At 36.5% G+C, this 20,897-nt stretch overlaps 2 protein-coding genes across 2 annotated transcripts; both read right to left on the bottom strand.

The window, feature by feature from the left end:
- Positions 1–6,953: 6,953 nt before the first annotated feature.
- LOC143539127 (protein S40-4-like) lies at positions 6,954–7,412 on the bottom strand. Its single transcript, XM_077032532.1, has one exon. The coding sequence runs from the start codon at positions 7,410–7,412 to the stop codon at positions 6,954–6,956; it is 459 nt and encodes a 152-aa protein (XP_076888647.1).
- Positions 7,413–17,918: 10,506 nt separating this feature from the next.
- LOC143539115 (GDSL esterase/lipase At5g03820-like) lies at positions 17,919–20,667 on the bottom strand. Its single transcript, XM_077032524.1, has 5 exons — positions 20,394–20,667; positions 19,610–19,740; positions 19,260–19,493; positions 18,230–18,485; positions 17,919–18,112 (listed from the first exon to the last, which is right to left on the bottom strand). The coding sequence occupies exons 1-5, from the start codon at positions 20,647–20,649 to the stop codon at positions 17,919–17,921; spliced, it is 1,071 nt and encodes a 356-aa protein (XP_076888639.1). The 5' UTR covers positions 20,650–20,667.
- Between the last annotated feature and the right edge of the window lie 230 nt (positions 20,668–20,897).

Here is a 20,897-nt window from a genome sequence, read left to right as displayed (position 1 = left end):
ATTTTCGGTATTTTCAATGATATTGACAAAGTAAGTATGGTATTCGGTTTATGTTTTCGTTTTGGTATTTTATGGTGAGATACCGGTTCAATTAAGGGTGTCCAAGAAAACTGAAACCGGAAACACTAATCCAAATTACTTATTTAGATATTCAGCTTAAATTGGGAGATGACAATTATAAAAATAGGATTTTTGAGATATCTATTTAACCCAACTAAATATATAATATTTTTGTTAGTAGGATTTATTCAACTTTTTTAAGTTTGAATTTTGGTTCGATACAAATTTGTGTTTTCCGGGTTTGAATGCATAGTGTGATTTAAAGTAATGCCAAAGTTTGAATTTTGTCTGGATCTGTGTTTAGTTTATAATGCCAAAGGGTTCATAACATTAATTAATTTTTAAACAGTGAAGTTCGAATCTCATTTTTGACACAATATTGCAAATTTTGGAAGTATGTTAATGGTATGTGAGCTTGGAGTTCAAATAAAGTGATATAATATTTATAAATTGTAATCTTCTATTTAAAAATAAAAGCATAAACCCTACTAGGGGTGAGCAAATTAACTGTCTTAACCGCAAACTGAACCATAACCGACATAACCGAACCGATTTTAACCGATAACCGATATAACCGGTGGGTTGGTTTAATGAATTTTTGAAAACCACCAAATGTGGGTCGGTTTTGGTTATGTTAATTCCAAACCCGCCATAACCGAACCGCCCCATTTATGTAACTATTCATCGAGAAATAAGGGTTTTGAAATTAGAATTAGTTCATCAACGTGATATTTTTCATTTATTGCCGTTACAGAAAACAATTTCGCACACCTTTAGCCAATAATATTTGTGATATTGGTTACCATATTCATTCCAGTATTCAATAATTGTCGTTCTTAATTTCCATCCAAATTGTCATTTCAATTATTTAATATGTCAATTAGATATGTCAATTCAATAAGTTGAAGTAAAAAATTCATATATTTGAATTCACAATACAATTAGCGACTATTCAGTGTTTACAATCATACAGAAGGATTGTTTATTTTGACCATGGTTAACCGACCCATAACCGACTCGCTATAACCGTTAAAACCGATTAACCGAAACCGCCATGACCGATCGGTTATGGATATGGTTATCTATTAACCGCTATATCGATTATGGTTACGGGTTTGTCCAAAAACCGCCCCAAACCGACCCATGCGCACCCATAAACCCTACATATAACAAATGTAGACACACAGTTTGGAAGATGGGGGCACAATAAACAATGTTTTCTTAAAATAAACCAACAAACAAGGACTAAAATAACCACTAGTTAAATAAAATCGTACAAACTTTTACAATGCCATAAACCAAATAATTTAATAACTTATTTTAGGATGTTTTTGGGGTTAGTTTTTCGTGTTTCGGTTTTTTGGGTCGGATTCTTCAGGTTTCAAAGTTTTAAATCCAGACCCGAAACCCAACCCAAATTTCTCACGGTTTCTTCGGGTTCATAGAAAAAAAAATACATTGCTAAATTTAAATGTAGCATATTATTCTTTACTCCTAATGTTAATAAACCAATTGCAAAACAAAAGTAAACCGATAAAACATCCTAAAAAGAGTAAAATTTAACAAAGTTCAACCGTAATAAACAAGACGAATATAATCGTCTTCGGTATACCATGACTAGGGTGTTGGATTATAGTCACTTTTAGTCATAAATTGAAATATTCATAAACAATAAACAATCGATTCCTAATAGGTGGAATGAGAACAGTCGATTTGGACTAAATTGAGATAACATCAGTGGCTAAGGTTTAGCCTATAGTACCTAAAAATATATATGATTTTAAAACTAGAAGTTTATTTGAGTTTTTCGAGTTGACTCTAAACATAGAATTCAGACCCAAGAACAAACCCAAATTACTTCGGTTCAGATTCAGGTTTCTCAGATCAGATTAGTTCAGGTACGAATTTTCTCGGGTTAGGTTTCAAGTTTCGGGATCAAGTGACCTCCCTAACTTATTTTGTAAATTGGCATCTTCCTGTAGCTATGAGTATGGGTAATGGGTGTTCCTCGTTATTTGACTTTAGATCACATTCATTAAAGATATTAATTATTAAATAATTTCATAATTTGCTTTGGACACCTTAATATTTCGAAAGCTTCAGCCATGACTAATTTTTAAACCAGAAAAGCAATAAAAAGAAGAGCCATATAAAATTATAAAAGTGAACTCATCATTTTGATCAAATTCATCAAAAATCATCTCAAAATTATCAAACTTCGAAAGTTACATCATCAAATCACTAGAAAATTAAATAAAAAGAAGAAATTAAATCCCGGAAGCTAAAACTTTTGACGTAAATTTTATTAGAAAACAAACTAGTCTACGCACCATATTACACAATCATCACATTTTCACACCTATCGCTAGTACACTCAAAAGGATAACGAGCGACATACTTCTCAATCCACACCCACAAGTTTCTCTCTATTTTTGACCCATAGGAAGCCATCTTTCCTAATTTCCTCCTTAAGGTGATTAATTGAAGCCCGTTGATTGTCATAAAGAGTCGTATTTCGTGTCTTCCATAAACACCGACTGGATTGGTTTTCGTTTAGTTGCTTGTGCACCTTTAGTTAAGCGGATATTAAGAAGATCTCGAAAGTCGAAAGCGTATATCAGGGGTATTTCTCACCAACTATTCGAAAACGTATAATTCGCATATCAATACTAGCCTAATTCAAATAATAATAAGTTTGACTAACTTCATCGAAATCATCTCAAAATTCTTTATAATTTCGCCTTGGCTGAGACGTAGGATCTTAATGCTCTCATGTTTGAAACCTGACTCGAGAGTTTTTTTATAGTGGTGGTTTATCTCATTAATGAGTTATTCAGGTTTGCAGCTTCAAAATCAACATTGAAGGTTGACATTTCGTCTCAACTAGGCTCACCAAGATTGTAGACAGTTATAATCCGCAATATTAATCCTAACCTATTTCAAATAATAATATTAATAATAATAATATTATTATTATTATTTTGTTATTATTAATATTAACCTCTTTCTGAATTGCAAACCCTAACCTGCTAAAGACATACCCCTGCCCCTTTGGAGTCGACACATTGCTATGCACAACCTGTTGGACCCTGGTTAGAAAACGGATAGCTTCCGGTGCCAAGGAGCCAAATGTATCAAAAGCCAGAGGGACAAAAACATGTTGGTTCTCTTCGCAGGCTTTAGCATGTTTCTCCACCTTCTTCGTTTCAGCCCTTTTCATTGCTTGCGCAGCTACAAACCCATTATCCCTCAAACCAGCTAAGGGAGATACCCCTGTGAGGTCAACACAAGCGTGTTTTCCCCCGGCCCAACCAAAGACGAGCAAATCTGCCGGTCGTAGAGTGGATCTCCCTTCCGTGGGGTCTGTAAGGAAGTTTACGGGGGCTTCCTTTTTAGTTGATATCCCAGCTCGCCTTAAGATGTCCCAAAGAACGTCCCGCACCCAATCATGTCGGTATTTGAACCCAGGCATCTCCTTGCAATGAACCGCATGCTCTCCGAATTTATCCAGGCAGGTTACGGCAGATCGGACATGTTTCGTCTTCTGGGTACATTGGGACCATCAAACGGTACTTAAGAATGGCCCTATACTCGACCGCAGACATGCTTTGGCCCAAGCCATCAATCGGGATAACGGTCAGAAAATCTTGGGCATGAGGACCTTGTAAGCATTCAAAAACCGCCTTCTGTCGAGGGGACAATCCAAAAACTTCTCCCAGGCTCTGAGCGATTTTTCCAAAAAGGGCATTCGCCAAAGTTTTTTGAGGCTTTGTTGGGGCGGTGTCCATATTAGAGAAACCGCCAATGTCAAAGTCTGGGAGAGCGCCATTTAGGCGTTCCAGGGCCTGCACGTAGTCTGGGTCCAGGTCGACAACTCCGCTATTCCTTAAGATGTGATTCTGTAGCTTCCAAGACTGAGCCCTCGACGCTACAAAAGCGTAAACCCCAACATCATGAGCCGAAAGAAGGCCTAAACCCCTTAAGCGCATCGGTAAAGATGCAAGTCGCCACTGAAGATCACCAAAGAACGGGCCTCCACATACAACTATGTCTTCGATGGCTTCTCGTAGCCCCTTATCAAAACAGGATACCGCATCATCCATCATATGGGGGTGGCATGTTCGTAACCCAAAAAGCAACTTAGCAACCCCCATGCAAGACCTAAGCAGAAGGAGTTCGCTCTGGGGATCCCTAAGGCAAGGTAAGAGTTTCATAAGATCAACCGCACGAGATGCTCTCCGCCTCGCCAACTCCTTAATAAAGTAGGGATCTCGACTAACAGCCCCTCCAAGGAGCTTTACCCCTCTCTCTGGTCTACCAATCCCACTAGGGAAGAGCCCATCTTTGACTTTCACCCCATTACACGCTGGCCAAAAAACCTCGGTTTTCTTAATATTAAGTTGCAGCCCCAATGATGGCCCTTCCGAGTTGATAATGTCTAGGGCTTTAGCGACTTTGTTGGCACCACCAATAATAGTCCCATCATCCAAGTACCAAGCATGAAATGGGAGGTTACAGTCATTTTGTACCCGGAGAACAAGAGGGTGTAATGCTAAGGCAAAGAGGAGGGGCCCAAGGGGGTCTCCCTGCTGAACCCCAGTAGTAGCCCCTATACAGTCATCATCAATGTACAACCTAGCCGGCTGGGCATAAAGGAACTGGACCCATAGATAGATAGACGGGCAATGATGATGAACCTCTCGGAGAAGGGCTGTGCGGTCGACCATATTGAAGGCGTTGGAGAAGTCCACGGTAAGCATAGCTAAAGAGCCGTCCGCGTGAAAGGAGTTAAGAAACCGGTTCGCGCTGTGAAGCACCGCCTCTGCCCCATTAGGTGTCCCCACCCCAAACTGAAAGTCCCCTAAATACTGAGTCATTTCCTTCCCAACCATCTTCATAGCCACTTTAGAAACCAACCTACGCCAGATAGCCCCCACAGCAATGGGCCGAATTCCATTATCCGGCTTTAATAAAGGGGTAAGGGGGGCCGAAGCAATAAACTCAGCGAGCACCTTGGGGCACAGACCCCCAAGCCATAAGTTGACGACTTTAGTGATGGCTGAGAGCAGACCCATGGAAGTCACTGATCCCTCACCACTAAGAGCGTCCAACAAGTGTTGCGCCCGCATCTCGTCTCTCCCGCATGAGGTCCCTTTAGGAAATGATCGGATACATCTAAGCACACAGTCCCCATCCACAGAGAGAGTAGGCAGGACGACAGAGCTAGAAGGCAAGGACGGAGGCGGCACCACTGGGTGTTTATCAATGAGGGCTTTCATGGTTGAATCTCCGAGAGGGGCAACCCCACTTGAGCATAATACCTTGACTGCAGCTGTGAAATGACCATCCCTAACTTTCCTGAGACATTGTTTAATATTAAGGCTGTTTTCAGAACCCTCCTCCCCTCCGACCTCTCTTTTAGAAAAAGTGCTCCCCCCCCCACGTTATCAAAGAGAGAAAGAACCAAGTCAGCAAAACCAGATCCATCTTTCCACACCGCAAGTGCTTGCTGAATGCTACTACATTGCAAAGACTTTCGATTCCCTGACCTGCGTTCCTGCCTAGTGGAAGGTTTCACCACCCTTAAAGTACAACGCGGCAACAATAGTAATTTGACCCAATTCTCAATCGAGCCTGGTAAATCCACTACCTTGCGTAAAGCGCATGCCAAAGCCTGAGCAAACGCCAAACGACAACTTGGGGGGATGCTCTTAACCGTTTGAATGGGAAGGGAGAAAACCGTTCCAAAAGGGATACATCCCCAACCACTCTTACAGATGGACTTGGGTCCCTATCCACAGACACACGATTAGGTTTCTGGATCCCAACAATGAATTCTCCAGCATCTCCAGAATCCACAGAAAAAGAATAGACACCATCATCATGCTTGCACCCCCCTGCTAAGGGCATGCAACGTCATGCACCTCCCACATAACCATTTATCCCCCTCCCGAAGGGCTTCCCCTACATCTATAAAAAGGTCCAAATCCTTAGAGATAGCGTCTTTTAAAAGGTTCTTCCGAGTATCCGTTTTGAAATGGGTACTTTGCATGTGCTCAATTAGGCGGAAAAACCCCGAGGACCCAGGTCTACCATCCTTACACTCGTGGAAATGCTTAAAGGGGCATGGCCTTAAACCGTAAGTGGAGCTAGGACCAAGCCCTCCTGTATTTACGTTTCGAATTCTTTTTATGGTAGCCATGTACACACGAGAACAGAAACAAACAAATCACAAAAGACACCGGACCCCTAAAGACCCCGACTCGAGATGAGTTAGAGCAAAAAACAGAGACCAAACCCCTCACACTCGAAGGAGGGGAGCAACTACGGGTTGCTCACCCCCATCTAGCACCCCACAACAACCGCTAAGGCATAAGAGGAGGAAGGTATAACTCCAAAACAAAGCAAAATGGGTAGAACTCCAACTCAAAATACCCCCTTAAGCACCCAAAAGGAAAATAGAAAGAACAAGAGTGAAAAATCAAGAAGTTTGGTTGAGGCAAAAGGTCGAACAGTTGGTGTGCATGACAGAAAAAAGGTAATTTTATATTTGGTGTGTGAATCAAATAGTGTCAGATTAGAATGGATAAATAAAGAGGATGATTGGAATGGAGCATTGAAGGAAGTAGTTAAACATCGGGGGTTTCATTGGAGTTTGGGAGTTTCATTAGATGTGTAATTTTATATTGAACCTATTAATAGTTGATTAGTAAAAATAACATCAAGAAAAGTGTAAAGGTTGTGCATAGCAATGTGTCGACTCCAAAGGGGCAGGGGTATGTCTTTAGCAGGTTAGGGTTTGCAATTCAGAAAGGGGTGGCGGCGCAACTTGTTGCCCGCCTACCTGCTATATTGATGTAATATCTATGTTTCTACATATTGGAACCCAATTTTTAACACATATTAACCTGAAAACCAATTTTCTCCCAAACCGCATTCCTAACTCTACTCAAATCTCTTCCTTTCAACGTCCTTCCAACTCCTTCATGCACCGAAAACGACACCACCCTCGTTCGCGCCAATTTCCTCGCCACCACCTCATGCGGCGGAGTCCGGCCACTGGCGCCGGAGTCAACGCCGGAGTCGAACTCATTTTCGTCAAACTCGGAAGTCCATCTCGGGTTTCTCAGCCCACAATCTTGCTTCAGTATCTTTGACCAGTCCGGCACGTTGACCGGCAGCGACGACGGCGTTTCTCCGGCGAGTTTGGTGGGTTTTGAGGGTTTGGAGATTGGTATTGGGGTTTGAAAGTCCGGCGAGGTGGGTACGTTCCAGATGTCAGATTCGGTGGTGGTGGTCGCCGGAGAGTGGCGGTGGTTGCCGGAGATGTACCGGTGGGTTGATCGGAGCATTGTGTGTGTGTGTGTGGGTGGTGTTTAGGAGGTTTGGTTGCTTTTATAAATGGGTTTAGTGGATAAGATTTCTTTTTAATTTTAATTTTTTTTAACGGCGATGTATCTCACATGTAAACAGTAAACCTATCATTTGCAGGATATATCCAAGGTCGAATCCTGGCTGTCATGAGACTGTATAGAATCCGTGAACTTTCGTCCTATGTCAGGTTCAAACCCGGGATTAAAGTTTTTATTTGTCGCTTCACCCAGATTCTTTTATAATATTTATATTGAAAACAATGTTTTTATTAGTTTTTGTTTAAGATTAAATGATAATAAGATGAGTTAGTGGAAGAGGAAAAGATAGTGGGATAGAAGGTTAAATAATTGTTACATTCGTTTTTTTTTTTTGTATAAAATTAATGATGATGAAATGGTTTAGTGGAAGAGGGAAAGATAGTAGGGTACACAGTTAAATAACCGTGTTGTGTTACATTTTATGGAAAATGTATGGGTGTGAGGTGTATTTATGGGTGTAATCCAGCCGAGTTTGATCTAGACTCGTGACTTTTTTTTCTCCTTTTTGAAACTCAGGATTGGCTCTATTATTATTTATTAATTATTATTTTATATGATGGTCGCCGGAGGGTGGCGGTGGTCGTCTGAGATGTACCGGTGGTTTGATCGGAGCATGGTGTGTGTGTGGGTGTGGTTTTTTTTGGAGGCATTCAGGTTATTGTAGGCAAGGCTTGGTTGTTTTTATAAATGGGTTCAGAATCGGTTCAAGCTCGTGTAATATCTTAAACGAGTTAAAACACAGTTCAAGCATAGCTTATAGTATGAAATTAATAAATAAATGTCAAAAAGCTCAAAATTAACAAATGCAAAATGTATTATGCAGTCTTCATTTAAAGGAATTTAGCAAATATATTTGTAATTATTATTAAATAAAATTGCATATTTTTATATTTAAAGTATTTTTTTTAATAGCATTTGGATCTCTCGCCAATATCTGAGTGAGCCTTTCTGAGACGGGATATCAATCGTCCATACTGATTTTGATGCTCCAGGCCTGACCCACTCATCAAGAAGGAAACTCACACCACTGTGAGAAAACCCTCTTGAGTCATGTTTCAAACATGAGACCTTTAGTATCTCAAGCATTAACCATTATCCTCATGCTATTGAGCCAGAAGGCCCATGGCTTACATTTAAAGTAATGATCACGGTATTTGCTCTAATATGCACAATAAATTTATTTGATTGGAGAAGTTAATATAATATTTAAAGGTTGTTCAAAAAAAATAAAAATAATATTTAAAGCCCATCCAGCTTGAATATGCTCGTTGGCGCGTTGCATTGATTGCTTCGAGGCATCTCCACCGTAGTTTATCCGACTAGTTTAACCAGATCTCCACGCGTGTCACACAATATAAAATATACAATAAATATAATTTATAATTCACCTGGCACAATGCAAGGTTGTTAAACACGAGAAAACATGTTTGAAGAGTCAACACGTGCTTAATGTTTTTCCCTTTTGCATTTGACGCATTTGGTTTTTTAGCTCCGGATGCCGTGGACTTTCTGAACAGAGTTCAGCGGGTCATGCATAGTAATTTAACGGCCCATGAAAACAAAAACTTTGTTTTTGGTAGGATTGAGTTGCTATCCAAAAGGGGGTTGCGGCACAGCTTGTTGTTCGCTATCTGTCACTTCTTTATAAATCGTTTGGATGTTTAATAATGAAAATTTTACCCAAAATATATATATATATATATATATATATATATATATATATATATGTATATATAATTTGTAGAACATATGATTTCAAGTTATGTAAATATTAAGATGGTAGATTGAAAAATATTTAATTCAGATTAGAATATTGTTTGTTTAATTCATGTGTAAAAAATCTAGACGAGCTTTGCTTTAACTTAACACAAATACAAACAACATTGACTCTTAAAATAAAAAAAACACATGTACTTTTAGGGAAATTGTACATAAAATGGTTATATTTTCTGAGAGTTGTGATCACATTTTCAGATCAAAACTATTTTTGTTCATAAATATTTTAATCGGATATAACTCAGATTGATTTGAGCAACAAATTGAGTATAGAATATGAGATAGTATGATGAACCAGAAGAAGCTACGTATGATCAAGAATGCCATTGGTTCAAATTCATATAATACGCTCCTACTTTGACATATAAATTACTTACGAAATTTAATAACATTAAATTTCTAACACATTTTCTTTTATGTAATATATGTCAAAGTAAAAAAATCCAAACCGGCCCTAGTCAAAGCTCTGCCCTTTGGACCTTGCTACCAGCAGCACTGCCTTCGGACCCCCGTCAAGGGAGCGTTTCCCGCTTGGAACCCCCATTACTCCTAAGCACTAATAAGATTATAAATCATAATAAGATCAAATAAGTGTACATCATAAATCCAAATTATTTAGATTCATATTGCAATTAACTTGATCAATAAGTTAATCCACTCCACACACATCTCCCGCTCCCCTCTCCTTTCTTATGCAAGACTGCAACTATAACTCGTGGCAACTACCCAATATACATACTTGCATAGTGATGGGGTTTCTGTTTGATAATGCTACCAAGTCAGACATACAGTGTTAAAATCAGTATGAAAGGTTGATATACCGTACCAACCATGCTCACTCAGATATTACTATTGCTATTACTAATATATATATTTAGGAATTTTGGTGCCGCATGGACTCTATTGGGCCACTTGGCGACACCTTAGTGGTGGAAAGGATTTTTTGTTTTTCTTATCTCTCTCTCTCTATTTTTTTTTGTTATTGCTTTGTTTTAGTTCTAGTATCATAACGAACGTGATGAAAACCGATCGAATTTTGTGTAAACTCACCGCACTTTGTTGTAGTTCCAATACCACATTGAACATAAAGAAAACCAACCGAATGTTATTTTTTGTTTTAGTTTCGGTGTTGTAAATAAACGTGACGGAAACCGACCTAAATTGCGTAGACCGATCACCTCATTGCCCGGGATCGCCAGCAGCCGGGTTTTACCTCGAATTTTATTAACCGACATTACCCCATTGACCTACCTCAAGTTTTACAATTCTTTGTTTTGTTTTTGGTTTCTGTCCTTGTACAATAACACGAGCAGGTAAAACGAATTGAATTCGCGTTTACTTACCTACTTAACGCTTAGACTTTATCACTGCTCGAGTTTCAATGGTTTGCCGTGTAAGACATTAGTTGAAAATAGTTTCAATACTGTTTAAGAAAACAATTTAAATGTCGTACTACTTTCGACTTTAGCTATTCGTGAATAAAAAGTTACCGTGTCCGTTGGTTTAGGTTTTGTTACTACAAACAAGGTACATGTAGAAACTGTGGTCCCAATATCTTTCGTTCCAAGATGAAGACATGTGTCTGTTGATGGATCAGGACATGTGTGGATCAAGCTGTTGTGTATGTAAAGAACCCACGTGAAGTGGGCCCCATTGGATCCAGTTGGCAATGTCTTATGAAATGGGACATGTTGACATAAACGATATATCTTTTATCTCGTCATGTTAATTGAATGTGTCGTGTGGTGAGATTTTGGATTGTTTGTACAAATATTGCATAAAGATAGATCCGTAATCGAGCCGAGTTGAGTTGAGTCGAGTCAGGGTGTGCTTGAGCTCGAACTTAATCGAGCTGGCTCGAGCTCAGCTCGTTTTCTTTATCGAGTTGAAAAATCGAGCTCAAGCTTGGCTCGTTTTCTTTATCAAGCTGAAAAATCGAGCTTGAGCTCGGCTCGTTTAAAGCTCGAGCTCGTCGAGCGGGCTCTTTTAATTTTTTAAATGTTTTTATTTATTATTTTTTATTTTTCATTTTATAAATTTTGATATATAAAAGACAAAAATTATAACTTTAACATACATATTATATAAATTTTATAAACTAGTGAATTTATAACTTTATATGGTTTACTTTTGTTATTTTTATATAAGGTTTTAGGAATCGAGTAACATAATATATGTATAATTTTTATTTAGTTATTTCTTGGTGTGCTATTATTATATATAAATATTAAAATTTAGGGTTTAATCTAAACGAGCCAACGAGCCGAGCCAAGACCGGGCTGACCTTGATTCAAGCTCGGCTCATTTAAAAATCGAGTCGAGTCGAGTCAAGCTCATTTAGAATCGAGCTTTTATCGAGCGAGCTTCGAACAAGCCACGAGTCACGGACTTTTTGAACAGCCCTACATAAAGATAGAATGTATCTATGGTAAATGTATAGTAGAGAAAATGTTAATGTTTATAAGTAAATTTGGAAAAATTCTGTTTATAAGTAAATTATACTCTATAATTTTTTAACATTTGTTGAAAGTTGTTATGACTTATGAGTGGATGACAATGTAAAGGTAATGATAAAATTATAAAAAAATATTACTTAATCAAAAAAAAGAAAAAAAAATATAGTAGTGTAATTATATAGATGGAGATAGAGAATTTATTATGAATGCTCTTACCTAGGATAAGGGGCACCATTTTCACATGTGACAAATTATAAACAAGTGTAAAATTTAGTAACAAAGCTTGGATGAAAAAGCCCGAGGGATTGAAATCAATACATATAAAAAGGGGGTTGGAATCAAATTTTAAGACGAAAACAAGTAAATTTACACCACTAAGAAAAAAAAAATATGAGGCCAGAGACCCTGGCCATGCTTATACATACAAGTGTTGATTGTAAGTTTTACTGTGTGTGAGTTTGTTGTTTGAAATAAAACTTCTGACTATTTATTGGCACAACATGATATTCTTCTCAAACCAATTTACCGTATCAACGCAAGCCCATAACTTGTAACATTCGAGATAAATCTAATATTAATCGTGAACATGCGATTATGTGAATTACAAAGTGATTTACTAGGTATGCTATATTTGAATTAATATGTATAACTTATTTAACAAGTTATAGTACTATGCTTGCGCTACACGCAACAATCTGTCAAGCCAAGTAGCCAAAATAAAAAAAGAAATCCATACTTATCCATTGGATTTCTACTTTGGATCATGAACACTCAAACGAATAAAAGTAATTAAAAATTCATAACTTGCATGATACTTTTGATAAAATATGAACAAGAACAAATCTAAATAAATAAAAAAAACCCATGAATATAATAATAATTTTTAAAACATTAACAACATCAAATTGTGTTTTTTTAATTAGAAAAGGTAAAACAAAGCTAATCTGAAACTATATTAGGGAGAAAATATATACAAATGAAACTAAGTTCCTTTTCAATTGATAAAATGAAAACAAACACTTATTTATATAAAGTTGTTACAAATAAGTGTAAACTGTTATAAGTAAATCAACCATCAATAACTAGTTCTAATAACTAGATAGTAGAAGCAACGATCCTACGTAAGCGTTATGATGGTTGATACTTGTAACATGCCCTATCAAGCGATTTGGAGTAGATGTTTAGCTTGAAAAAGAACGTGCAACAAAAAATTACATCTATGATAAAGTGGTTCAATATACGGACACCAAAAAGTAAATGGTCTTGTTATTGAGATGATTATCATTTTCTTCCTTTTTCTTCATCCTTCTTAGTTACTTATTCTTTCACATTGCAAGCCAATGTTGTATTTTGCTGCTTCGTTTTTTTAAATTTAGGATAGATATATGATTCAAACAAACAAACAAATTGAAATAATTTGGTCACAAAGAGCGTGTGACTCTAAAACCGTAAAAGACGGTAAAACAAAAGATAAGTTGAAGTTAGTGTGGGTACGAATAGCGCCACGTAGGCTTCAAATAAGGTTGTGAGTCATACACTCATACTTGAAGAAAAAACATATATACATGAATTTACAATTCCTTTTTAAGTTTATTTAGAAACACACCTCTTTATAGAAATGCTATAAATAAGGTTGTGAGCCTCACTTGAAGTAAGTGTGAGTACGAACAGCGTCGCGTAGGCTTCACATGAGCAGAGACATAGTTCCCTTACACTCACATGGGGAGGGAATGGTGTGATAGATTATGAGTGAGTTTTACCATAACATATTGTTTTACGCCCTTCACTCTCATAGAAATAAGGCTCACGTGAGTCACGTCTCACATGTCCCAGAGTGTGGTGAGCCAATGAGTGTGAGCCTGCTTGGCACTCACTCGCTCACACTCACGAGGTACTCTCATCACTCTTAAGTGTTAAGCAAACCATCATAACTAATTCTAATAAGTATATGAGAAAAACAACCACAATAACTATATAAAATATTGTGATGAATAATATTCCTAACATGGATTAAAAAAAAAAGAGAAAGGAAACATCTCAAATAAATGTAAGGTATTAAAGGAATCAAGACACTACACCACATTTCATCGTTAATAATAATAATAATAATAATAATAATAACAATAATTATTATTATTAATTTTAGTAAATTAGGGACACTCATTTCATTAACAAAATATATCACTACACTACTAAAATATTAACTATGGATGCAACTATTTTTATGCAACTTAACCTTTATTCTCACACCTTTTGATACATATTTATAGAAAAAAAAAATTTATTGGCCATAATCCTCGTTAATATCAACCTATGTTGTGTGTATATATTCCCTTCACATTACAAGTCTCATAAAAGCAATCTTGTTAAGATCTTGGTCGGATGAATGATTAACCTTTAAGTAGCAAATGTTGTTCTTTCAAGTATTCCATACTCATGTAACTCGTCTATTCATTTTTTATTCAACGTCTCAACCATTGTCCATTGATGAGATGTTGAAAAGCATTACCAAATGATCCTCTTCACCATAGAACAATAGTTATTCTCCACTAAGCCTTAATAACTACACACCTATTTAGTTGAATGGAAGCTAGCTATATATAAATTGCTGGTTGTCATTTTAAGATTAGCGGTTGTAGTGTTATCGACATTTTTATTATTATTAACGTTTACGGTAGAGGTTAGATGGACCAGAAAAGTCATGTCAGTTTAAGAATCAGAGCTATGGAACAACAAAAATAAGTAGCTTGTTTTTTCTTGTTTCGTTGGTGTTTTATGCAATTCTACATTGATCAAATGACAACGATGTTTGAAGTACCTTTCACAATAGTGAGTGATAGTTGATAGCGAATTCCTATCACCAACTGGACCTGAGAAATCACTTTAAAGAAATGGAGCTTCAAGTACTTATGGTCAATTGACTAGCTGAAAAACTAAACATCGTTAACCTCGCGTATATACAAATGTTTCTATGTGACCACTCTCAACTGTGAAATAAGTATCGATAAGAGAATAATTAGAAAAGGTAAGTGAATATTGTGTGAAAGGTAAACATAACATAATAATTTTATGTCATTATCTTGATTGATATGTTCAAGATGGTCTATAATGTAACAGAAACATGCTATTTTTTCTTATCCGTGTTATATGTTTATGGTAATGTTTACAGCGATTGTTAGTGTAGTAACTGTATAAATTAATTTGTTGTATGTGTTTAGTATAACCAAATTTAGGCAAAATTGATTTTTAAATCTGTATCGTAGATTCATGAGAGAAAGAAAATGATAAACTTTCAAAAGTAAAATAAAATAGCAATACGAGTGGTATTGGGGGGGGGGGGTTCTACCTTCTTATCCATTGGCCCTTAAAAGTTGTGGCCCCACCACCATTTTCATCAACAGCTGTATACATAAACGGTGGAAGAGGTTTCAAAACGGACCTAAAACAAGCCAAGGGCGGTGTGCCCGATGTTTTGGGCTGTTTTCCACCTCCATAACGAGTCACTACGGGTGGTCATAGGAATAGAAAATTAAATTTTACTTTTTCTAAAAGAATATATATTTGATGTTGTTAGCCTAACAGTCAATATGGCCTATGTTACGTTATGTTCTGTTTATTATTTCTCATGTAAAATATGGTTGTTCTTTGTTCAATTTGTACTATAAAAATAAATATAAATGATATAAAACGTATAAAAGCAACAAAGGTAAGTGCTGCAAATGGGATCTTATAAATACAATATTCTTTAGCAATAATGTACACCAATTACTTGTATTATATCATACAACTTGATAATACAAAATAGCAAATAAAACCAACAATCAATATCTTTAAACTATGATCTCATGTGAACCCATTGTAGGTTTGTTATAATATTGTTGTGTTAGCTTTAACAAATTTCAACTATCTTTTTAAAATGGTTCATTAGAATTAGTATATCTTTTAAATATTAATATTAAGTTTTTGACTATATTACAACTTTTTCTTTATACATATGCAGATTATGGATTGAAATTGCAGTAGGTTCGACTTAATAACGAAATCGCCATAAACACGGGGTGGTAGTGATGGTCGCAATCAACGGAGAAGATGGAATGTCGGGAGCGACTGAATAGGCAACAAGAGGCGACAATGGTCTTCGAATTACATGGCAAAAGAAGTTAGAGGTAGTTTGTTCGCAACAGCAACCACAGATCCTTCTGACGTGTAAACGGCAGGTTCGACCCAACCAATTTGGAGACCCTAAGCTAAATAAATTTTGAGGCACTTCTTTTTTTCTAAAATTTATTGTTACAAAACATATTCAACATTATTTGGATCTGGAATAAACAATAAATTGTTTATATAACAAATGTAGTCCTTACATTAAGATGCCTTTTACTAACGTTTATAGAAAGTAAAAAAGGTTTAAGTGATTAAGTGAGATTAAATACAAAATTAGAGGAAAATTCTAGGTATAAATGGTGATAATGTAGTCGTAAAAAAAAAAAAAAAACGTTGTGAAAACATCAGCTTGCGTGAGATTCGAACACTTGTGAAACAAATATATGGAGCATGAAACAACCTGCAAAAACCACAACCACTAGGCCAATACAACAAATTGGCATAAAACATCTTTATTCTTTTAATATATATTTATAGATACAAAAATATAAATGGGGGCCCTTAAAATTTGGTGGCCCTAAGCTTGGGCACAGCGTTTCGACGAGCACTTCACTTGCATAACTGTGAGTGGTTATGCGTTTTAAAAGACGTTTGAGAGTTAAGGAGTTATTGGTGTTCATAATCCGGTTAGAAAGTGCTCCGCATGCTTGGCACCCGAGTGATGTCTCGGTGTACACGATGCTATCACCGTGGAAGACGGTTTTCGATCCCATCAGCTGGGATCAAATCATGACCAGGCTTATTGTTCCTAAGTTGTTAAAGACTAAAGGTTATGCATGAATTTCAAGTCAACCCGGTTGACCAGTTTGACCAGGTGTTGACCTGGGTCAACATGATTCCTATTCAATATATGATTAATATAATGGAAATGTTTTTCGACAAGTGGCAAAATGTTTTGTACCACTGGTTATGTTCAAAACCAAAATTTGAAAAGGTGTATAAGTGGTTTGAGGGGTGGTTAGGATGTTTACCCGCTGAGCTAGTACATGCCCGGTTACATGTGGGTTTGGTCATGATTCAATGTGTGGCTAAAGGGTTGGATGTGGTTAAACCGGGAGACGAGAGACGGCCTTCGAGAGAGAGTATTAGTTTGTTGAAAGAGGTTCTTGAGGTGCATGCTCGAGAGAACAATTTGTTGTTCAAACCGAAACCAGGGAGGATGTTAACGAGAAGGTGTGTGCTCAAATTGAAGATAAGTGGTCTATTGTATCGCTTGAGCGGCTGGTGAAGTTGAACTAGAATAATGCGACGAAAAGAAGGTGCACGACATCTCCAATAAATCAGCCTATTGTAAAGTAACCTTGATGACTTACATAAGCGACTAAAGTAGTATAATTTGTGTATGTTTTTTATATGGTTCTTATTTTTCTACAAACTTTTTATGCAAGCTTTAATAGTTATTGGAGAATATTGAACATTCGGTAAGGGTTGAAATGTGTAAACTTCATGTTTTTCTATGTATCTAACGAAGCGGCACGTCTTTTGTTCACTTTTGTGTAATCAAACAGACCGTGTTAGTTGCCGGTACATCAACCGTGTTGATTCTAAGTTTGAAAGTTTTTAGTATTAGGAGCAATACTTTGACTTAAAAAGTCAAAGTTGTCTGTTTGAACAATAGTTATTAGTTGCATAAGTTGGTTACTTTTTCTTAATTACTTTTAGTAATTGCTTGATTGTAAGGAGATAGTCATGGCTTTTGGCACCGGTGATTGCATCAACAATTACCTCCTGCCAAACATATACTCATCGAGGACTAGCTACACGCCTAAAACTATAAGTTTTATCGAGAAACACATAGTCATGTTCCAAGGCCTAATGCTCAAGAAACATGTAAGAAGAAAGGATTGAGATATAGGAAATTATTACATTCTGTGAAACTTCTTATTATGCTGAAGAATATCAAACTTACAAGTGAAAATATTGAACAAAATATCACACCTTAATCAAATAATACGTTACAAGATTATTAACTAAATCGTAACTATAAGTTTTATCGAGTCATGCCCACACAAATATAGTTCCCTCTTTTCATAAAAATAACCGGTTGGTTTTAAGATACAAGAGAAATGCCATTGACGAGTAAATCATCAGCTAAAAGCTTATTCGCCGCTTCTGACGGATGAAATCCATCCCAAAACACGTATTCAGAAGCGTTTTTGCACGTTCCTGGTGACTCCTTGTTGCATAGAAATGACGTCTCTACCAAACCCGTACCACAACACGCCTTCCTTGCTTCGAAAAACCCTTAAAACAATATAAATAAATTGTTGTCACACATGTAATGTATGTATGTGTGTGTGTATATATGTATATGTATATGCATGTATGTTAATATGTAAAATGTGACATAGCTATATGTACCAAAATCAGTAGGCTTTTGAATGAGGTCAAAAAGAGGATGGTAGATATCCAACACAACTATATTGAGGCCAGAGAGTTTGGCCTTGAGAGCTAGAGATGTCTCATTAAGCTTCTTATTGAAATATTCGGCTACCGTATTCATCTTGGTAACACACTTGTTGCTGTCTTCACTGAATAGTGTGATGGATGCCGGTAAACAACCTAACGGTGGTAATGTCGACACACCGACCTTTCTTGCACCTAGCCCATATAATTCCTGTCACAAGTTTTTTATGTGTATTCAATATTCTTATCATAAATTCATATTCATTTACAAAATACATAATTGTCGTATCATAATCTTTTAAACGAACACGTGACATTATAATGTAACATCTGATCTCTCCTACCAACCAATATTGTTTGTTTTGCTCACAAGGAAGTCACAGGTTTCTTTACCTTTTGCACATTTAATTGGACTCATTCCTCTCATCGACTGCTAATGTTTCAAAACACACTGAACCAAGCCATCTCGATCCATGTTTAACTCGGCTCGTGACTTGCTCGTTGGTATGTTTAAACGCATAAATTAAAAAAAGAAAAAAATGTGAGAATTTCTCTTAGTATTGGAAATTATCGTTTGGCTCGTTTAAAAAAGCAGCCACACACACACACACACACACATATATATATATATATTATGAATTATGTGTTTCTGAAATTATGCATTGTGTATACATAACAAACATTATTTTTAGGTTTTATATAGTAGAGTATAATTTTTTTAAAATTTGTTAAAAATAAACGAGCCGGCTCGAGCTGTTGACAAGCCGGCTCAACATTTGAGCTCATTAAAATAAACGAGTTGAGCCCAAGCCCACCCTGGCAAGACTTGGCTCGTTTACAGAGACCTACATGTTGGTGATATGAGACACAACATTCTAAATGATCCAATGTCTTTTCTAGTGAAAAGAAAGATTTGGGATTCGCCTAAGGTGTCACATTATCTATTAGAACCGTATTTGTAAAGCCATATTAATGTAGCATTTACCTCAATGAAGTGAGAATAGGCTTGGATAAGTATGTCGGCGAACTGGTGAGGCGTGTAAACTTTGTAAAGGAGCGGATTGACATAATAATTCTGGACAAAATCACTGCTTCCTGAGCTAACTAAATGTATCGAACCATTGATTATCGATGTTGCATTCGACTGCCCAACAAGCACAACTAGCTTCTTTTGGTATTCCTTGTAGTACCCAAGTTGCTTGCTCAATGGAACTGTATTCTACATATTCATTTTACAACATGTTAGGACAATGCATTAGTTTGTTGCATAACGATTAATTATTTATCGTGTCATTATGATCGTATATAACGATAGAAAAGGATGTTTGGCCATACATATAGCTCGGCGGTGGTCTCATAATATCCGGAGCCACCGGATGCAAAGTTGGCTCCTAGCAAGAGGTTGTTCCCATTGGCTTCTTTGCTTAGTATGGGTGGAGGGTATGAAGTGAATCCAAGATTCTCACCTGAATCAGAAAATAATAAAAGTTGTAACATTAATAGTTTAATACATACATGAATCATGATTAATAGTTAAGGTTGGCTATATCATAGTTGCGGTAGGGAAAATGACCAAAATGTTTATTTTACGAGTTAAGTAAACAAAATGTATACTTAGAACAACTTTTTCCTAAAATGTCCAACACAAATCCTGTCGACCCGCCAGCTAATAATCATCACCCGACGACACTTATGCCGCATGTCAAAAATATCTTGGCGGAAGCCAAAATAACTCTTGTCAAAAGACGAGATAAATTCCATTGGATGACAAAAAAAATATCATCGGAAGCAAAAAAAAACAAAAAAAGGACCTTGTTGAAAGCCAAAAAAATCGCCTCGGGATGCCTAAAAAATTCCACCGGTTCAACTGTCTTTTTTCAAAAATCTAGATGTCTCGACGGGATATAACTGATTCAAATGGACAAAGTGTTTATTTTAACCGGTAGATGTACATTTTGATCAGTTTCTTGTTACTATAGCATAATAACTACATGGACATGACATACATCAAAGGTTAGTACACATTAATAGTTACACTTGACTATCATAATAACTATATACATGCATACATGCACATGACATGCAAGAGGTGATCGTTGATCAATACTTGTTTAATTACCTGTAAAGTCAGATGCTAGTTTTCCATTACAAAATCGTCCGGTGGCATCATGGTTGATGAAGTCTCTACCATAAGGCGGGAAATTCGACTTGACAAGGGTTTCAAGATGGTTATTGTTTCCAGCATCAACCACCGAGTCTCCAAACACAAACAATGCTGGAACTAGTGGTTGACTGTTTCCTTTCGGAGTTGATGACACGAAAATGACCAACAGTAAAAATATAGTTTTCAAATTTGAGGTTTCAAGGATGCCCATTTCACTTGTTTTTATTTCTTAAAGTTAGTAGGGTGTGCAAATGTGTGTGTAGGATAGAAATTTATACAAAAATATTTACAATATTTAATATCATTTTGATTGAATAAACTAGCTAGAGTAACTAAAATCTTATTATAGTAATTAAAAGATATCCTAATTTACACTTCAAAATAGTTGTCTGTTTTAATTATTAACCTATGCCATTTAATTTATTAATTTTCCCCAAGTTTAATACAAACAAATTATGG

This window comes from Bidens hawaiensis, unplaced genomic scaffold (genome assembly GCF_021521415.1).
Source record: "Bidens hawaiensis isolate Kalapana, Puna unplaced genomic scaffold, B.hawaiensis_p1.1 tig00011798_1, whole genome shotgun sequence".
Classification (NCBI taxonomy): domain Eukaryota; kingdom Viridiplantae; phylum Streptophyta; class Magnoliopsida; order Asterales; family Asteraceae; genus Bidens; species Bidens hawaiensis.
This window is presented reverse-complemented; position numbering and strand designations above follow the sequence as displayed.

Bases quoted from the DNA above. Each gene is read 5' to 3' on its own strand.
- LOC143539115 (XM_077032524.1), bottom strand. From the start codon at position 20,649: ATGGGCATCCTTGAAACCTCAAATTTGAAAACTATATTTTTACTGTTG. The intron at 19,494-19,609 runs GTATGGCCAAAC...ATGAATATGTAG, and splicing joins AGACCACCGCCGAGCTATAT to AATACAGTTCCATTGAGCAA. The intron at 18,486-19,259 runs GTAAATGCTACA...AACTTGTGACAG, and splicing joins CCTATTCTCACTTCATTGAG to GAATTATATGGGCTAGGTGC.
- LOC143539127 (XM_077032532.1), bottom strand. From the start codon at position 7,412: ATGCTCCGATCAACCCACCGGTACATCTCCGGCAACCACCGCCACTCT.